A 20,467-nucleotide genomic window follows, 5' to 3' on the forward strand; every position below is an offset into this window, starting at 1 on the left:
ATTTTATGGAGTGAGGGTCAATATTGAAATTGAATTTTCAAGATTAATATAAATTAGCAATGGAGATTATGTCAATCATCAACACAAACCAAAAGAGATAAGATTTAAATAAATAGTAATGAGTTCAATAGAGAAATGAGAATGAGATCATTTTAGAGTTAGATTTTAAGATTTTTTTATTTTAGATTAAAAAGGCTAACAAAATAAAAACAAATTAATGTATGAAAAAAGTAGGTGTTTGGATTTTTTTTTTTTTTTTTTTTTGACTTTTTAAATTGTATATAAAAATGTGAAAAATTGATGTAATCTAATTACTTTTTGTTTGAAATGTTCATTTTATCATTGGTTTAGTTGTATAGAAAAAGTTAATGTAAGAGTATGTTAGTCTTTTTATATTGGTAGAAGTCAATTTTTTTCTGTTTGGGAAGGGGGTTGGCTTTTTAGCTATTTTAGCCTAGGCTAAAAAGTTTGGTTTGGGAAGAGTTTTTTGACTTTTTGACTTTTTTGACTTTTTTTGTGAAAGAATAATGTAATGATTATGGATTGGATGTGATGTTTTGTTTGTTGTGGTCAAAATAGCATATTTTGTCTTTTATGGTTAAAATAGCCAAAAAAAACTCTTGCCAAACAGATACATGGCAAACATTCTAAATTTTTTTGACTCTTCAATCCTTGTAATCCGAACATAATCTAGAATTGATTTCCAGTGTTCATTGTGAGCAAATTTAATCACAAATGCTCAAAGGAAAAATTGAATTTCAAAAGAAAGAGAGTGTTCATAATTGAGTTTATTTAGCTAATCATAATTAGGCTATTGTTTGGATGTAAATCTTGAAGTGGTTTTGGGAATCTCACTACTGGTAATAAGATTCATATGTCAATTCTATTCAAGCGTTTAGTTTATTCAAGACTTCTGTATGACAAAATAATAAAATAATAAAATTTTAAATGTTATGAATCTAATTATTATTTTTTACTCTTAAATGACTAAAATTTCTCTAAGAATGTGAGATTGTTGTGAGAAGTAGGGAAATTAGATTCCTACTTAGGTGGAGTTTAACAATTGCTATTCTTTGCTTTTTCCAAAAAATCGATACTCTCAGTAATTGTTAAAAAAAAAAAGACTTTTTGAAATAAATAAATAAATAAAATTTACCTCAAGCCAAACATTTTTTTGCTTTTCGACTTATTTCCCAAAGCCAACTTTATTAGCCAACGGCAAACAGTTGTTAAAAATGTGATTCCTTTGCGCTGTATTTGGTTGGGAGATTTGGAAAGGGATTTAGAAAAGGAAAGGAAAAAGGTGTGTGAAACTAGGTGAAATATGGGCATGTTTTATTCACATTTCACCTATCTTTTCTATTTCCCTTTCCAAATCCCTCTTTAAATCTCCCAACCAAACACAGCATTAAAAAATGACACTCACTTATCTATTCTGTTTTGTTTCCAATGCTAGAATCATATTCTCATTCTCCCTCAAATTCCTGTCATCCAAACTAAGCCTTATCGTAACTGTCATCATAAACAAATTCACTTGAAAATTTGAACTAGCAAAACTTCAAAACTAATTTCCTTCATTGTCATAACCCTTTAATAAATACAAAATGGGTTCAAGATGTATATATACATAGAAATCTAATACTTGCTTCTTCAAATAAGCAACAATTTCTGATTTACATACCTAAGCTCCAACCATCATAAACTAGTATCAGATTACACATTCAAGAACCAAATGAAATAACAAACGCAGTCTGATAAAAATTCACTCAGCAACTGTCCTCAGTCCTTTCAGATGAACACCTTCCTCAACCGTGTCAAAAAAAATTCTCTGTTCCGCAAACCATGAGATTATATTCCTGCTTCACGTCCATGGTCCGTAGTTTGATTGACCCTTGAGCACGGACTCGTTACAGCTCTTCACAAAACAGTACCTATTGTTCAAGTTCTTCACCAGACAATTTATCTCTTGTTACAGTTCCTCAACAGACAGCATCCATTGTTCCAGCTCCTCAGCAAACTTTTCATCATCTTTCGGTTCAAAGTTTTCGTCATCATCCTGCTGTTCAAAATGTTCATCGCCTTCCTGTTCAAAGTTCACATCATCTTTCCATTGTCCAAAGTTTTCGTTGTCTTGTGGTTGTTGAGGTCCTTGGTCATCACGGTGGTCCAGCCCCGTTTGCTGACAAAACAATTCTTTCTGGACATTCCAGTCTTGCACAGTCTTCTCCACCACATCTCCGATCAGTCTCTTAGTTTCTGTTATGTGCTTTATGTTTTGGACATCCATGACCTCACTAGCATCTTCAACAGGAAAAACAAGTTGAAAGAGACTACTAATGAACACAATTGACGAAGAGACATTCAACTAAACAAAATAAAAAGTCCAAGTAGGCCAGATGGAAATAACATGCTTGAAACTATCTTGGAAATAGTTTTAAGTTCTAGTTTCAAAACTAATTTACTTGAACTTTTAAAAATATTTATGGTAGAGGTTAACAATGTAACAGATTTTGGGTAATCAAACAAAAAAGCATAATGGAATTGAGCCAAAAATATAATAACGAATAATTTGGATGTTATTAACTCATTCATGAAATATATATCTATATATGCAAACAAAGTATTTTATTTTGTTGAAAACATTTGGATTCAATTTTGAGCTTCCCTTCCTTATCTTTGGTATTGGAGTAAAAGGATTTTTGTCACAATGCCTAGACTAAGTTATTTTTATTTTATTTCTTTTGGTACATATCGTAGTCTGGGGGAAGAGGCCTCAAATCGAAACCTTGACCTCCTAAGCCCCTGAGAAGATAGTCTAGTTGGTCATCGGGTTGCTCCCCACATGCCCAACCCAAGTTCTACTATTGCCGGCCCCCCTGATAGTTGGTCAATGCCTAGGACTTGATTCCCGATCATCAAAAAAAAAAACTGAGCTAGTCCCAGTTGCCCATATTGAGTTAATTACTCATGTCACAAGTCAACAAACTGAAATCAACTAATAAGATCACAAAAGCAAATGGCATTCAGAATGTGAAGAGGAGATTACGTTTGCTTGAAGTCCGCTTGGGCCCACCTATCAGACTGATGTGCATGAGCACCTCATGGCGCATGACGGGTGAACCATTCAGAAATCCACAAGAAACATTATTCTATTTAACCATTCGATAAATTAGAAGAGAGTAGTTGTATCAAGGTACCACTGATGGCTATTTCCCTGGCCGCTGCATATTCTGTTGACATTTTCTTCAAAGCATTGACTTCGAGTTCCATACCCTAGAATATGTGGGACTTGGATTTAGCTCCTTAGGATTGAAGATGAAGATAAATATCAAATCAGATGAAGATTAAAGAGTAAAGAAAAAGTAAAAGCAAAATAAGAAGAGACATTTTGGAGAAAATCCATGGCTAGAGCAAAAGGTTAAAACATGATCTGCTAAGACGAGACGATTACCACAAAATCACTACTTTATCAAATCAAATCATTAATTAAAACTTAGTTTAGGTCAGTTGATTACCACCAAATCACCACTTTACTAGCTAAAATCAACCTCAACAATTTATTGCCAATTTTATTGAAAATTGATCATAAACTGTAGCCACTTTATGCATAATAATACTCTACACAGCTAGTCCTAGAAAAACCATTACAAGTATCACAAAAGCTCCTTATATTTTCATCAAACAATTTGACAAAAGCTCTGCACTAAATTCTTTGAAATAGTAGCAAATATACTATTAAAAACAAGTTTACTACAATAATTCTTCAAAGATTTTGTTTTTACCACTTCTATTGTATTCTTGCCTTGAAATTCTGATAAATCAAAGATATTAATACTAAACTCAACATTCCAACTATTTTCCACTCCATGCCATGTTTGAATCCAAAATTAGTCATTGATTTCTGTTTTCAACATATCACAGATTGCCATAGAACTTACCAGGTCCATGTTGATGAACTGCTCAATCTGTGTATTTGAAAATAACCTGTTGAATGGAAAGAAAGGCAGTGAGCAACTACAAAGCTGGAGGTTTAAAAAATACTAATAATAAAAAGAATCGAGAGCTGAAATATACTTTTTATGGGAAACTTGAATGCGGGCATTCTGTATATCTGTGAGTTCATTTATTCTCTCTGTTACAGAGCCTTCATTTATGTCCAAAAACCCAAAAAGGAACACGTTCCTTTCCAACATCCTTTTGACCAAAGCAGATACTACTTTTATGTTATTTCCTTTCGCATCAACAAGAAGGTTTTTGAGCCTCTTCAGCTCCCCTGTCAAATGGAAATCAAAAGCATGGTTGAAAGAAAAATTAATGAAAAAAAAAAGAAAAAAGAAAAAAAAAAAAGAAGAGGAAACAGGAAGACAGAAACGGCAGATGCACTAGTTATCATATCATGTTCAAGCTTTGTGCTGATTTTGTCATGTGTTGTAAGATCCATATCTCTTAACAGTCGGAAGAAATAGGTCTCAAATATAAGTTACTAATATGAAACACGAAAGGCAGAAAGGTCACAATTGAGGCAATGAGGGAAACATTGATACATATGATTTGGGATGGAGTTGATTTCTGTTGAATAAATGATAATAAATCTCTATATCTGTACCAGTAGAAAATAAAAGATATCAATTTGAAGCACATGAATATATAATTTAGTACCAGCATAGTAGGCAAAAACATCCTAAAGTATATTTGAAAGCCATACAATGAATAACTTGTTTGCAGATCAGAAGAAATTGCTTCATAATCTTGTGAAGAATGATGAGGCAAATAGTGATTGAATAATATTTTGAGGAAAAGAATTGCAAATATACCAATAGAGAGATAAATTTTGAATGGAGGTTTGAATGGTTGAACATCATAGAGGCAGTGAAGGCAATAGAGACCACCCAGTCTATGTGATAAAGTAGCAGTCGAGACCATGTAACCTGGAAATGAGTATATTAACAATGATCAAGAAACTTTCAATCTTCAATATAGAAGAAAAACTCATTAATAATTCTTATAGTTATAATATATAGGATTTAGGTAGAGTGGATAAGAAGGATTTAGGTAGCCAACCCCATTTGATGGGACTTAAGTCTTGGTTTAGTTTGGTTTGGTTTATAATATATAGTTTTAGTACCTTCAAATCAGGTAATGGAAAGGTTACCTCTATTCGACCCTAATCCTTTAAGACTTGTAGCACACTCGGCAAGATAACGAGTTCTTCAGAGATTAAAGGCTATATATATGTGCAACTACACCTACCACTTTATGAAAGAAACTTAATTAAGAAATGCAAAAAGTAAATTGCATAAAATGCAGCCAATAGTCAATGGGGAGATGGCAAGAAATTCCAGGTCGTATTTATGGCATAAAGCAATATCTAACTGAATTGTATAAACCTAACAAACACAAACCAAAAACAACAATATTAGGATAACCATAGCTGTCAATTTGTGTTCCGATGATTCTATATTTTTCATATTGTGCCTTGTGTTTATTGTGAATTATAAGAAACATCACAATGCATGAAATCAATTTAAAAATAAACAATAATTACAACCAAAAGAAAAAAGAAAAACTGATAAGTGAGAAAAGAAATATACAAGTCAAAAGATTTTATCTCACATACCAAAAAAACAAAAGACAAAAATGTTAGGATTAAACACACCTAGAAAATAATCTCACACACACAGAGAAGACAATATTTACGCGGTTCAGCCCAATGCCTACATCCACGGAGCAGAAATGAGAGTTTCACTAAGCCAGAGCAAAACAAAACAAAGGAGGAGAACAACTCTTCTCACTCAACTCACAGCTCTCTCTCTCAAATTTCTAATACAATTCATCCTCTCCCTCCCGTCTCTATTTATACACAAAGAGAGAGAGAGAGAGAGATACCAACCCACCAAAAATTTCTACCTTCTGTAATGGTTAATGGTGAGAATCAACAAAGGCAACAACGTGAAGAGAATGGAGAGTCTTGCAAATGCCCAGCTCAGACTTTCACTTGAGATGAAAGTCCTTATACGCCATCTTTGCATGACTCTCTGCATGCATGCATGGGGTTGGAGCAACAATTCTCCCCCTCCATACCCACATGCATGACTGACTTCTCACTTGAAGCCCATCATTTCGAGTTTCTCTCGAGACCACCTTTGTAAGCATGTCAGTTGGATTCTTATCTGTGTGGATTTTGATTAGTTCCAATAACTACTTTTCCATCACTTCGCGTATCCAATGATACCAAACATCAATGTGCTTTGTGCGAGAATGGTATATAGAATTCTTGCTCAGGTCTATGGCGCTCTGGCTATCACAATGTGCCGTGAACTTTTCTTGCTTTAGTCCCAACTCTTGGAGAAACCGCTTTAACCACAACATTTCTTTCCCAGCTTCTACTGCGGCAATATATTCTACCTCGGTTGTGGATAAAGCAACACACTTCTGCAGCTTAGACTGCCAAGACACAGCTCCCCCTGCGAAAGTGAACAGAAACCCTGACGTAGATTTTCTACCATCAAGATCTCCCGCCATATCTAAATCCGTATAGCCTTCCAAGATTGGTTTAGCATCTCTAAAGCACAAACACATTTTTGCCGTACCCTTGAGGCAACTCAGAATCCACTTGACTCCTTCCCAATGCTCTTTCCCTAGATTGGAAAGAAATCTGCTTGCTACTCCAACAACATGAGCAATATCTGGTCAGGTGGACACCATTGCATTATTTGCATACATCAAGCTCCCTACAGCGGATGAGTAAAGAATAGCTTCCATCTCTTCTCTTTGTTTTGTAGAAGAGGGACAAGAACTCTTGCTCGGCTTGAAATGATTAGCCAGCAGAGTACTGACTGGCTTGGCATCTTTCATGTTGAACTTCTCAATTACCCGTTCAACGTACTTCTCCTATGACAGCCACAACTTCTTGGTTTTCCTGTCACGCACAATTTTCATGCCCAAAATTTACTGTGCAGGGCCTAGGTCCTTTATGTCAAAGGACTGTGATAACTCCTTCTTCAGTGATCTAATTGTTGTGGCATCCTGTCCAACGATCAGCATGTCATCAACATAGAGCAAGAGTATGATAAAGTTTCCACCAGGAAATTTCCTAACATAAACACACTGGTCTGCAGCAGCTCTCTTGTACTTATAACCCACCATAAATGAGTCAAACTTCTTGTACCACTGTGTCGGCGCTTGTTTGAGACCGTAGAGACTCTTCTTCAATCTGCAGACTAAGTTTTCTTTTCCCTTTGACTTCAAAACCTTCTAGTTGCTCCACGTAAATTTCTTCCTTCAGATCACCATGGAGAAATGTTGTCTTCACATCCATCTGTTCAAGTTCCAAATTCAAACTGGTCACTAGTCCCAAAACTACTCGAATGGATGTCATTTTCACAACTGGCAAGAAAATTTCATCAAAATCAATACATTTCTTCTGCCCAAAACCTTTGATAACCAATCGAGTCTTATACTTGACTAGCTTCCCGCTGCCATCTTTTTTCAACTTGAACACCCATTTGTTCTGCAATGCTTTTCGACCCTGGGGAAGTTTTACCAAATCATAAGTCTAGTTTTTCTGCAAGGACTGCATCCCTTCTTGCATAGCCTGCTGCCAGCTACTCTTCTCTTTATGATTCTGAGCTTCTTAGAAACTTTCTGGTTCCCCCTCATCAATAAGCAACATATACTCAGAAGTAGGATATTTTGACGATGGCTTAGGCTCTCTTGTTGATCTTCGTAATTGTGGACCAACAATCTCTAGCGGAGGGGGTTGTGGCTCCCCCTACTCAACACTCTCTTCTTCTGGATCTTCTTCTTCTGGAAATCCATCATGCAACTCTACATCATTGACTGCATGTTGCGGTAGCTCTTCTTCATTAGTGGCATGCTGTGATAGTGTAGGATTGGGAATAATTTCTGAAACATCATCAACTTTGGGTTTGGCTGGTTGCCCAAAGTCTTTTAAGGTCTGGCCTTCTTGAAACACCACATCTCGGCTTCGAATGACCATGTTTTTCGGATCCCACAATCTGTATCCAAATTCTTCATCTCCATAGCCAACAAAGATGCATGGAGTAGCTTTATCATCCAGCTTCTGTCTGTGCTCCTTGGATACATGTGCAAATGCTTTGTACCCAAACACTCTCAAGTGAGAGTAAGAAATCTCCCTTCCAGACCATACTTCTTCTGGAATCTGAAAATTCAGTGGAACGGATGGCGATCTGTTGATCAAATAGCAAGCAACATGAACAACTTCTCCCCAAAATGGCTTTGGCAGCTTTGCCATTTTAAGCATACATCTGACTTTCTCCACAATGGTCCGGTTCATTCTCTCGGCTACACCATTGTGTTGTGGAGTTCCAGGAACAGTCTTCTCATGCCGAATGCCACGAGCAGCACAGTAGGCTTTAAACTTCTTTGACATGTACTTGCTTCCATTGTCTGTTCAGAGACACTTCAGCTTCTTTCCGATCTCCCTTTCCACCATAGCATGGAATGTCTAAAAATGCTGGAACACTTCAGCTTTGGTCTTTAGGACATAAACCCATACCTTCCGTGATGCGTTATCAATAAACGTCAGGAAGTATTTTCTGCCACCCAAAGATTCCACTTCTATGGAACCGCATACATCAAAATATACTCTGCTTAACAACTCTGATTGTTTTCTGGATGATGAGTGGAAAGCGACTCTATGATGCTTCCCATATAAGCAGCTGTCACAAGAATCCAATTTCGCATCTTTGGTAAAGGGAATAAGAGACTTCTTTGCCAAAATCTGCAACCCTTTTTCACTCATGTGACCTAACCTTTTGTGCCACAAATTTGGTGATGCCTCATCTTCTGCTGCGTTGAGGCTATCTGAATTCACCTCCGAATGAGTCTTGTACAGCGTGCCAATTGCCTGTCCTCTGGCTACCACTAGAGATCCATTTTTCAACTTTCATATGCCTTTGCCGAAGTAGTTCTCATAGCCTTGTCGATCTAAGGCTATCCCTGAGATAAGATTCAAGCGTAAATCGGAATATGCCTGACATCTTTCAACACCATCGTGCACCCAACTTTGGTTTGGATGCAAACATCACCAATCCCCATAATCTTCGAAAAACTGGAGTTATCCATCTTCACTCTACCAAAATCTCCAGCTTGGTACGTACTGAAAAACTCCTTTCGAGATGTAGTGTGGTAGGAAGTTGCTATATCTACCACCCACTCGGTGTCGTTGTTTGACATATGGAGGCATTCTTCTTCTTCAACAGAGAATAATGCAATATCCTCTGAGATAGTAACTGCAGTGCTCCCATCTTCGGTCTTTGGCCGTCTATTGCCTTGTTTTTGTTCTCCCTTCAAGGCATAGCAATATTTCTTTATGTGACCATCCTGGCCACAATGGTAACACTTGAACCTTGGCCGACTCATACCTTCTCTGGATTTCTCTCTGTCTTGAGATCTTCCTCTGGTGCATCCCCTACTTTTGCTTCTTCCTCTACCTCTGCCTCTGCCTCTGCCTTTATTTTCTGTGACGATGGCATGGGACTGATCTCCACCCATATCTTTCTTTCTTGCCTCTTCACTGAATAAAGCATCAGTGACCATGTTCGTGGTCAGTCTTCCTTCTGGTGCAGAGTTGATGAGGGACACCACCAACGTCTCCTAACTGTCTGGTAAAGAACTAAGCAGCAAAAGGGCTTGTATCTCATCATCTAACTCCATTTTGACAGTTACCAATTGGTTCACCAGATTTTGAAACTCACTGGTGTGTTCAGCAACAGAGATACCGCCTTTCAGCTTCAAATTCACAAGTCTTCTCATCAGGAGGGCTTTGTTCCAAGCAGTCTTCGACTGATACATGCCTTCTAACTTCGTCCAAAGAGCATAGGCATTAGTTTCCTGGGCGACATAGTGGAAGACACTGTGATCGATCCATTGTCTGATCTGGCCAATGGTTTTTTGATTCTTCTACTTCCAGTCTTCGTCAGTGTTTTTAAAGGCTCAAGGCGCACTAAGACGCCAAAGGTCTCTTGGAGCCTAGGCGCAAGGCGAGGCGCGGGCTTTATTAAAGTAAGGCGCACAGTATTCGTAAAAAATAGAAAAATTAATATAGACTAATCATTCATAGTAGTAAGACAATTTTTTTAAAAATAAAAAGTAATCAAGATTCAAGACAAAATATAGAATAATTCTCAAAGCCATGAAAGTGCATATTACATAACATTCCAATTTTCAAAGATCAAATAATCCACATTCAATAAAATAAAAACATAAACACTAAACATCCAAAACATAAATATCCAACAAATATTAATATATGTCTTAACTTAACAGTTAAAAACATCAATATCAAAAGAAAGGGTAGGTTAGGTCGGTGTCAGTCAATCATCATCCTCAACATCAATGGCAAGCAAACTATCATCTTCTTCTCCATCAGTTGATTTGTATCCCTCAACATCTTCCTCCTCTGTGTCATCTGAGCCCGCTTCCTCTTCATCTATTAATTGAAGTGGAGTCAATGTTGATGGTTTAGATATCCTCGGTTGTGCCTTTGAGCATGAACTTGTTGCTCTACTTGCATGGCTACTTTCTTCTACTCCAAAAGCTCTAGCAACAGTAGCCCACGTCAAGCCATCATCATCATCAAACACAGGCTCATTATCTTCATCTGATTCTCCATCCATCCTCCCAAGCAACCACTTATTGCTTTCATCAATATTTTGCAAAGATATGGGATCAAGAGTGTTGCGCATGTCATACCTAAATCTCAATGTTCTATTGTATTTGACATACACTAAATCATTGAGACGTTGTTGTTCCAATCTATTTCTTTTCTTGCTATGAAGCTGCAAGTATTAAAAAGATATTAAATTCTATATAATGAGAATAAAAAATATTTGAATTCAACAAAAAATTAGTTAGAATGTTAAATACTCATATGTTCGAATACACTCCAATTTCGTTCACAACCCAATGAACTACATGTTAGGCTAAGGACTTTTATAGCAAAAGTTTGCAAGTTTGGAGTATAAGAACCATATGATGCCCACCAATCAGCTGCGATAATCCACTAGTTAGAAATAATTGTTACCGAGTATTAAGTTTTACTAAAAGTATTACTAAAAATAAACTCTATGAGTCTATAATATATTACCTGGTGCTCTTGTATTTCTTTGCCTAATCGCAACAGCCTTGCCAAAAAGACTCTCAGCCTTCATATAAATACTCATCTCATTAGTGATCAAATCTTGAATAGTGACATCGGGACCAACCTTTGCATGCATTCATAAAACCCATTCATCACTTCATGATCTCTTTGCACCTCTAACGCTTTTAGGTAAAAGAATTCTGGGTTAAGAAAATGCGCAGCTGCATGTAAAGGTCGATGCAATTGGACATCCCATCTTTTGTCAATGATTTCGAAGATTTCATTATACTTCTCTTCTTTATGATCAAATGAACTTGCAATGCATTCTTTTGCCCTATCCATTGCCTCATAAATGTATCCCATGTGAGGTTTCTTCTCGGTATCAACCAATCTAAGCACTTTGACAAGAGGACCCGAGACCTTAAGGGCAAACACAATAGTATTCCAAAATGAAGGCATCAACAAAGTTTGTGCCATTCTTTTACCTTGTGGCTCCTTTGCCCATTTGCTTGAGGTCCAGTCTTCGGAGGTGACCATCTTTCTCAAATTGTTTTTTTGTTGATGCATCCTAGACAAAGTCAAAAAAGCGGGTTGCAAATCTAGTTTTTGCAGGCTTGATCAAATTCTTCAAATTTGTATAGCGTCTCATCATGTTTAGCAACGTAGGCCGATTGTAAATGTAGCCATGTACTGCAATACCCCTTTCAAATGTCTTTTTCAATCTAGGTATCTTGAAAATGTCTTCTAACATCAAGTCCAAATAATGAGCAGCACATGGTGTCCAATACAAGTGTTCATACTTAGCTTCCAAAAACCTCCCTATAATGTAACAATAATGAAGAATTATTATTTTCAAGTTTTTAAATTTTAAATACAAAACAAATTATGAGTAAACAATTTTGATGTAAGGAATGAGGAAATATTCTTACCCGCCAACACATTAGCTGCAGCGCTATCAGTGATAACTTGCACGACATTCTCTTTTCCAACTTTCTCCACAAACTTGTCTAGTAATTCAAATAGCTTTTGCCCATCCTTGGAATAGCTAGAAGCATCAACCGACTCAACAAACATGGTTCCTCTTGGACAATTAACTAAAAAATTAATCAATGTCCTTCCTCTCTTATCAGTCCAACCATCAGCCATTATGGAACACCCGTATTTTGCACAATCCTCTTTATGATACTTCATCAAATCTTCAGTATGTTTCACTTCTTTTTTGAGTTGGGTAACCCGCACTTCATGGTAAGTCGGTGGCTTCATACGAGGACCATATTAGCCAATGGCTTCAATCATTGGTCCAAAACTCTCATAATTTACTGCATTGAAAGGGATACCAGCATCATACATCCACCTTGCAAATCTTTGCAGTGCCCGAGCTCTCATTTCTTTTTTGTATGGGTCATTTGCATCAATTTTTGTTTGTTTCCCTTTTGCTTGGTCTCTTCGATTCTTTACCACTGATTCAGGATTGGGTGTGAAGTAAACATCCATAGGCCCTTTTCTCTTTGGCATTTTTGATTTGGATTTGGATTTGGATGAACCTTGGCTACTACTTGTCAACTTGCGGTGTTGATTGACATTGATCTCAACAACATCATCATCTTCATCTTCATCTTCCATGTCCATGTCATCAAAATCAGGCAACATGTTCACTTCTTCTTTTTGTGTCTTTTTTTTGGACATGAACTCTCTAATCTCTTCTCTTACATGAGAAGGACACTTCGGGCAAGCAGTAACATTCCTATAACCTCCCGCAAGGTGTTGTTTCACCCGATAAACACCTCCATTTGATACTTTACCACAAAAATTACACTCAAACTTGTTTAAATTATTCTCCTCCACCAAATGGGCATATTGCCACGCCGGATCTTTTCTATTACTTTCCGATGTCATTTTCTACTTAGTAATAGTACTTACTACACAACACAAAAAATAAATAACAGAAAAACAATTTCAGTATAATGAATGTAATGTATGTTATGTGATGAATTAATTAATGTATGTAATGTATGAATCAATTTTCTATTTTTTTAATTAATGATGAATTAATTAATTAATGTACATTACATTCCATTACATTCATTCCCATGTTACATTATTTTTTCAAAAAAAACTTTGACCAATTTATTAATTCATCACATTAATAAATTGATTATGAATCAATTTATCAATTAATTAATCAACCAATTTTCTATTTTTTTAATCACAACACATTAATCACAACACAATAAATTGATTAATTGATAAATTGATTAATCTTTATTAATCAATTAAATTCTTATTAAATTCTTATTAATCACATTAATCACAACACATACAACACATTAAATTCTTATTAATCACAACACATTAATCTTTTCTAATTAATTAATCAATTTTCTATTTTTTTAATTAACTTATGAATCAATTTATGAATTAATTAATGTTATGATTCAATGTATGCACTGTAATGAATGTATGAATTAATTAACTCATGAATCAATTTTCTATTTTTTTAATTAATGATCAATTAATTTCAGTATAATGATGAATCAATTTTAATAAAATCATAATGGATGTAATGTAATGTATCTATTTTTTTTATTTATGTATGTATGAATTAATTTATTTATTTATATAATAATCATAATGGGTTGAACCAGTGTTGAAAAAACATAAACTCAAATAATTGAAAAAAAAAAAAGAAAAGGAAAAAAAAAAAAAAAAAAGAGGACTGAACCTGCGAAGCCGAAGGAAAAAAAAAAATGAATGTCAAAGTCGAACGACCAGTGTCGAAGACGAAGAAGAAGGAGAAGGGGAGAGAGAGTCGAACCTGCTCAGCCGAAGTCGATCCAGTGTCGCAGTCGAAGTCCAGCTCTTGTGTCGCAGTCATAGTCGCAGACCAAGTCTAGCTCCAGCAGCTCGAAGTCGATTGCGAGGCAAAAGAGGGAGAGACAACTTCGATTAGGGTTAATCTGAGTCCTATTCGGCTGATATGGTACATGAGTTCTGATCCTCTGTGATTTTGAGCCATTCGAAAGGTTCATCTGAGTCGAATCTAAGTCGTTCAATCTGATCTACAGATTAAACGCTCAGTCGCGCCTAGGCGAGGGCCTTGCGCCTCTCTCGCCTTTCTAAAGTCGCGGCTAAGGCGCTCGCCTGGCTCAAGCCGCCTCGCCTGGTACCTGTACAGGCGCAGATGGTGCGCCTCGACTCGCCTTGCGCCTAGGCGCGACTTTGACAACACTAGTCTTCGTCACTTTCTATTACTGGTTTAAGTCCATTAAGCTCAATAGGGTCAAACAAATCTCGGCAATACAAGACATCCTCCATTCTAGGCTTCTAGATTGCATAGTTAGAAGCAGTCAACTTTATCATGGATCCCGAAGTCGACGTTGATTCCTCTATCAACACTTCTCTTTACAGAAAATGATCTTTGTCTGAAAATCAGGCTTCGTTGTTGAGTTCGGATTGGTCAAATTAGCCCGAAAAACACTTCGGATTTCCAAAATAAAGACTGCAAATTTTTGAATTCTGATTTGAAAAATCTGACTATATGGATGTGTCTGGAATATTCCAAATAGTTGGAAAGCACTATTGGATCATAAAAAACGGACTCTGAATGGCTCAGATCAAGCCACAACAGGTTGAACGGTTTAGATCGGCAAAATCCGGTGCGGCTGAGAAGCACCAGATAATTCCTCCGGATTGGCTGACGTCAGCGTGGCATAAGCAGCTCAGCTTGGTGGCGGCTCGGATTGGTCAGCGGCTCTAGTCAACGGCTTGGACGGCTCGGCTTGGTCAGCGGCTCAGATGACGTCAGTGAATGACATCAGATCGTCTGGTGTGCGTGCGTATGGCGCGTGCTTGCGCATGAGATCACGCGTCTTCTGCCTCTGGAGGTGCGTGGGCGCGTTGGCGTGTATAAGAACGGCGTCAGGTGGCACGTGAGGCTTCGTTCAGGCTTCTTTTTTGATGTTGTTTTCACCTCTGTGCTCATCTCGTCGAGTACTTCAACCTGGTGTGATGACAAATGGATTTCGACCACTTTGATTTCTGGGCAATTTTTGAGAATCACACTCTGTTTTTCCGAAAACGCACAAACCGGCTCTGATACCACTTTGTTAGAATCAAACACACCCAGAAAATAATCTCACACACACAGAGAACACAATATTTACGTGGTTCGGCCCAATGCCTACGTCCACAGAGCAAAAATGAGAGTTTCACTAAACCAGAGCAAAACAAAACAGAGGAGGAGAACAACTCTTCTCACTCAACTCACAGCTCTCTCTCTCTCTCAATTCATCCTCTCCCTCCCATCTCTATTTATACACAAAGGGAGAGAGAGAGATACCAACCCACCAAAAATTTCTACCTTCTTTAATGGTTAATGGTGAGAATCAACAAAGGCAACAACGTAAAACGAAGGGAGAGTCTTGCAGATGCCCAGACTTTCACTTGAGGTAGAGGTTGAACGGTTCAAATCGGCAAAATCTGGTGCGGCTGAGAAGCACTAGATAATTCCTCCGGATTGGCTGACGTCAGCGTGGCATCAGCGGCTTGGCTTGGTGGCGGCTCGGATTGGTCAGCGGCTCTAGTCAACGGCTTGGACGGCTCGGCTTGGTCAGCGGCTCAGATGACATCAGCGAATGACATCAGATCGTCTGGTGTGCGTGCGCATGGCACGTGCTTGCGCATGAGATCACGCGTCTTCTTCCTCTAGAGGCGCGTGGGCGTGTTGGCGCGTATAGGAACGGCATCAGGTGGCACGTGAGGCTTCGTTCAGGCTTCTTTTTTGACGCTGCTTTCACCTCTGTGCTCGTCTCGTCGAGTACTTCAACCTGGTGTGATGACAAGTGGATTTCGACCACTTTGATTTTTGGGCAATTTTTGAGAATCACACTCTGTTTTTCCGAAAACGCACAAACCGGCTCTGATACCACTTTGTTAGAATCAAACACACCCAGAAAATAATCTCACACACACAGAGAACACAATATTTACGTGGTTCGGCCCAATGCCTACGTCCACAGAGCAAAAATGAGAGTTTCACTAAACCAGAGCAAAACAAAACAGAGGAGGAGAACAACTCTTCTCACTCAACTCACAGCTCTCTCTCTCTCTCAAATTTCTGATACAATTCATCATCTCCCTCCCATCTCTATTTGTACACAAAAAGAGAGAGAGAGAGATACCAACCCACCAAAAATTTCTACCTTCTTTAATGGTTAATGGTGAGAATCAACAAAGGCAACAACGTGAAAAGAAGGGAGAGTCTTGCAGATGCCCAGCTCAAACTTTCACTTGAGGTGGAGGTCCTTATACGCCATCTTTGCATGACTCTCTACATGCATGCATGGGGCTGGAGCAACAATAAAATCAAAAGATGTTATTTTCAATTACATTGTTATGAACATTTATATTAATCTATGCATTGAATATGAAATTCCTTTTCACTACATTGATTTTTCAAATGCAGACAAACATATATGATACAGTAAAGAGTGTTTCCAACAAAAAACAATATATATGTCGCAATAATCTTTGCAACATATTTTCCAAATTGTGCTACATGTCACTTTTGAGGTTTTTACAACTTTGCTTAGATGCATGTATGTTACATGGATTCGAGTTCAAGTTTCAGGTGCATGTATGTGTCTAGTGTCAAATTAATCTAATTCTCATCCCGGCGGACAACAAAACATGGCTAAATATCATATTTTTCTTCCATTTATTTAGATATGGTAGTATTATTCATAGTTTCATAATACACTCTACCATTAAAACATAATTGTTTGTTATATGTCTAACTTGACATGTCGGACACATCCCATAACCTAACCCAAGTGTCAAATTCTTGACATGGGTACTTCACAAATTCATAAGAGTCCATGTAACAAGGCATAGGTTTTAAGTTTTGTCTTACAAATTTTTTTTTTACAATGTTTTGTCTATAATGGAAAATTCCAATAAGACTTTTAAAATTTTGAGAGAAAAAGGTAAAAATGATAAAGCTCCCTATGAAGGGAATTAATCAACAACAACAACAACCAAAAAACAAAAAAACAAAAAAGAAGAAGAAGAAGAAGAAGAAGAAGAAGTCATAGGAAATTATAATGATGACAAATTCTAAATGATGGGTGGCAGGTTTTACTATAAAAAAGGAAAAACAAAGCAAAAGTACGTGTTTTCTTTGAACTCCAAAGTACATTTGGATGACGGGATGATAAATGCCAATAACATATGCTTACAATAAATTTTCCTCAAGAAAATGCTACAAATGAAGCTGGATGTAACATGTGTACTGTATTGTGTACCATAAATGTATCATAAAACTTGTTCAACTTGGGATACATTTTAGTTGTATGTATCATATTGATGGCAACAATTGGGATAAGTATTTCACAAACATAGAAGACATTATGATGCAAAAAAGTGAAAAAACGTAATAAAAAAAGATAAGTGCACTAGGGACTAAAGTGCATACATTTTTGTGCAGAACATTGGTGAAAAAAATCCACACTGACATAAAACAATATCACAAAGATATTCTCAGCTCCTCTTATAATGCATCTGTTCAGAGGATATTGATTTACATTACCCATCTAACTATACTATTTAAACATACTTAGCCAGATAAAATTTTAAAAAGCTTGATTATATGCAAATATCCAATCAATTGAACTATGCAAGGACATACTGATTGAATGTGCATATAGTGCCTGCATAAAGACAGCCAATTTTGTAGGGCTCGCCTCAAATATGAATGAGAACTTTCTTGAAAGCCATACTCCCTTCATATCAACCAAAGTTGTCAATTTATTCTGCAAGATACCAGAAACTCCACAAGAATTAAACTATGAATGGGGAAAAAGGAATTAAACAAAAATGAAGAGAGAGAACAATGAAGAATAATATGCAAATGGAACTATCAACTACGTGAAATGATACCTCAGCAAACTCATTTATGAGTTCATCAATGTCCAATTTGAATGGTTTGAGATCCATTGCATTGGAGAGATTGTGCTACCTAATTACAAACTGAAAAAATATAAGATGAGGAAAAAATAATTATGGGTTAGCCAAACAATATGTAATAGATGACACCAAGGATGTATTAGAAAATAGGCAATATCGAGAAAACACCCAATTTATTTATTTATTTTTTAAATGGAAATTTGTAGGCATCGAGTGATTGTGTTTTGATCTTGTGTCTCGCATCGGTTAAGCATACTTGACCACGTGACTATAAGCTTTCGTAGCCTTCCTTGCATGCCAGTTTTGAAGAGTGAGTTCTACCCAAAGTCTGTAGCATTGTGGTGGTGAAACGAGAATTCTATGCCCCAATTCAAACCCCGATTTCGATTCTACTATTAAGAATAGCGATTAGAATTGCTAAACTACGTAACTGTTCCACTATAAGGCTCCGTTTGGATCGCAAGGTGAGAAATGAAAAGAAATGATTGTGATATGTCACCTCACCATTTTGTTTTGATGAATAATAAATAAAAGAGGACACATGAATCAATTTATTTTATTTACCTTTTATTTCGAAGGTAATTTAGGTATTATAATTTTTTTTTATTTATAAAATTTTTATAATCATCAATTTTGGTTACTCACCAAATTTCAACCGATATTCATGAGAAACAAAAACAGTTTAAAATATTTCTCATTCTTACAATCTCTTATCATTTTTCAACATGTCTCAAAACTTCAATCACCCAAACAAACAATGAGAAATTTCTCTCTCCATTTCTTTCTTTTTTCATCAAACCCTCTAATATTTACGGGTCTTAAAATATTTTCATAACTATAAATTGCATATAAATCCCAATTCTTACATAACCAACAGAAAAGAATACAGAAAATGAATTTGTTCACACACTTTTGCATTGGGTGAACGATGCATATTTATCCATATACAAAAAGTGTATTGATCACACCTAAATGTGTAAACCTAATCATTTTTCACCAATCAAAAAGTGTGGATTTGAGTGTGTGAACAAAATTAGAGTAAAAAATACAAGGGGAAATCAAGAAACAGCCAAACAGAGTGAAGGAATAATGAGAGAAATCAAATATACTGAATCAAAAATGAGAGTTTGTGCAAACCCTAGAGAGATTCAGAACAAAAAGATGATTAGGAGTCAATACATGCATACCGTTTATATGTCAGAAACGCTTACCCTCCTGCTCAGCTCCATAAACGGCTTAGCGGATTTTAACTGTTTTGTACTTGTTTTACGTGTAAATAAGTTGATTATTGAAAATTAGGCTTCGTTTGAATTAGTTATTTTAGTTTTTTTTTTTTTTTTTTTTTTTTTTTGGACTTTTTACTAAAAAAATGTTAAAAAAAAAAGAGTAAAGATGGTGATGTTATAGTAACTTCTTGATTTTTTAACTAAAATATATGGTTGATAAAGGAGGACATAAACACGTATAGATCCTAATCAATGGACTTATTGTCTAATAGATCCTATGAAAAAAATTTGTCATAAAAAAAATCACTAATTATAAGTTTTAGCGACAATTTATAAAAATTATGACAAAAAAGTCACTAATTGTTAATTTTTAGTAACATATATAAAAAATTGTCACAAAAAAATTATTTTTAGTGACAATTTTACAAAGACTTATTTTCAATAAGACTTTATGAGAATTAAGTCCAACTATTAGGACCTATTGGTAGTTACCCTAAATCTTTGAGACAATTACAACAACAAAAATAAAAATAATAATAATAAAATTAAGATTTAAGTATTTTTAACAAAATAATATTTGGGTTTTTAATTTTATCAATTTAAATTTTTATTTTTGATTTGTTTTTAATTCAAATTATTCAAAAATTTTAATTAGTAAAAAAGACACACAAAAAAAGAAGAAGAGTATTTTGGTTGACTTTCTAATTTTTTATGAGAATGTGTGGAAAAAAATATGAAGAGTTAACTTTTTGACTATTTTAAAATTTGCATACTTGCCTCAAATTTAAGAGAAAGTAATCCTTAATGAGTTGGATTTCTCTCAATTGAACGTCTTTCAGACAAAGTTAATGAGTTCACTACATTTCATATCATTTCAGATGTTTTTTTGTTCAGATTTGAAATAGTCAATGGGCAACAACACACATGTTAAATGACAACTTGTTTCGAACTTATTTTGAAGTAAAAGTGTTTAAGATACACACCTTTTAATCTAAACTTCGTTCAAAACACAAGTGTAAAGATTTTACAACAAATTAATTAAAATTGAGTTTTCAAAAATCTGAAGTGGAGTCCATGATGCTACATTGTCATATGATTTGGAGAGTTGGTATGATATTGTCAAATGGTGGAATTTGAATTGGGTCATCCCTGG

At 36.0% G+C, this 20,467-nt stretch overlaps 1 protein-coding gene across 10 annotated transcripts; it reads right to left on the reverse strand.

Moving 5' to 3' along the window:
* Positions 1-1,548: 1,548 nt before the first annotated feature.
* LOC114290386 (uncharacterized) lies at positions 1,549-19,348 on the reverse strand. 10 transcript variants are annotated; one of them, XM_028234273.2, is made up of 8 exons: positions 19,300-19,348; positions 18,062-18,151; positions 17,811-17,934; positions 4,815-4,928; positions 4,075-4,273; positions 3,939-3,984; positions 3,198-3,273; positions 1,549-2,301 (listed from the first exon to the last, which is right to left on the reverse strand). In XM_028234273.2, the coding sequence occupies exons 2-8, from the start codon at positions 18,116-18,118 to the stop codon at positions 1,970-1,972; spliced, it is 948 nt and encodes a 315-aa protein (XP_028090074.2). In that variant the 5' UTR covers positions 18,119-18,151; positions 19,300-19,348; the 3' UTR covers positions 1,549-1,969. The 10 variants fall into 10 exon arrangements, with proteins under 10 accessions (XP_028090074.2, XP_028090067.2, XP_028090082.2 ...); XM_028234266.2 differs by having other exon boundaries at positions 19,276-19,342; XM_028234281.2 differs by having other exon boundaries at positions 18,062-18,140; positions 19,276-19,334.
* Positions 19,349-20,467: the final 1,119 nt, after the last annotated feature.

Source organism: Camellia sinensis, chromosome 5 (assembly GCF_055761805.1).
Source record: "Camellia sinensis isolate YWXY chromosome 5, ASM5576180v1, whole genome shotgun sequence".
In the NCBI taxonomy this organism is placed as follows: domain Eukaryota; kingdom Viridiplantae; phylum Streptophyta; class Magnoliopsida; order Ericales; family Theaceae; genus Camellia; species Camellia sinensis.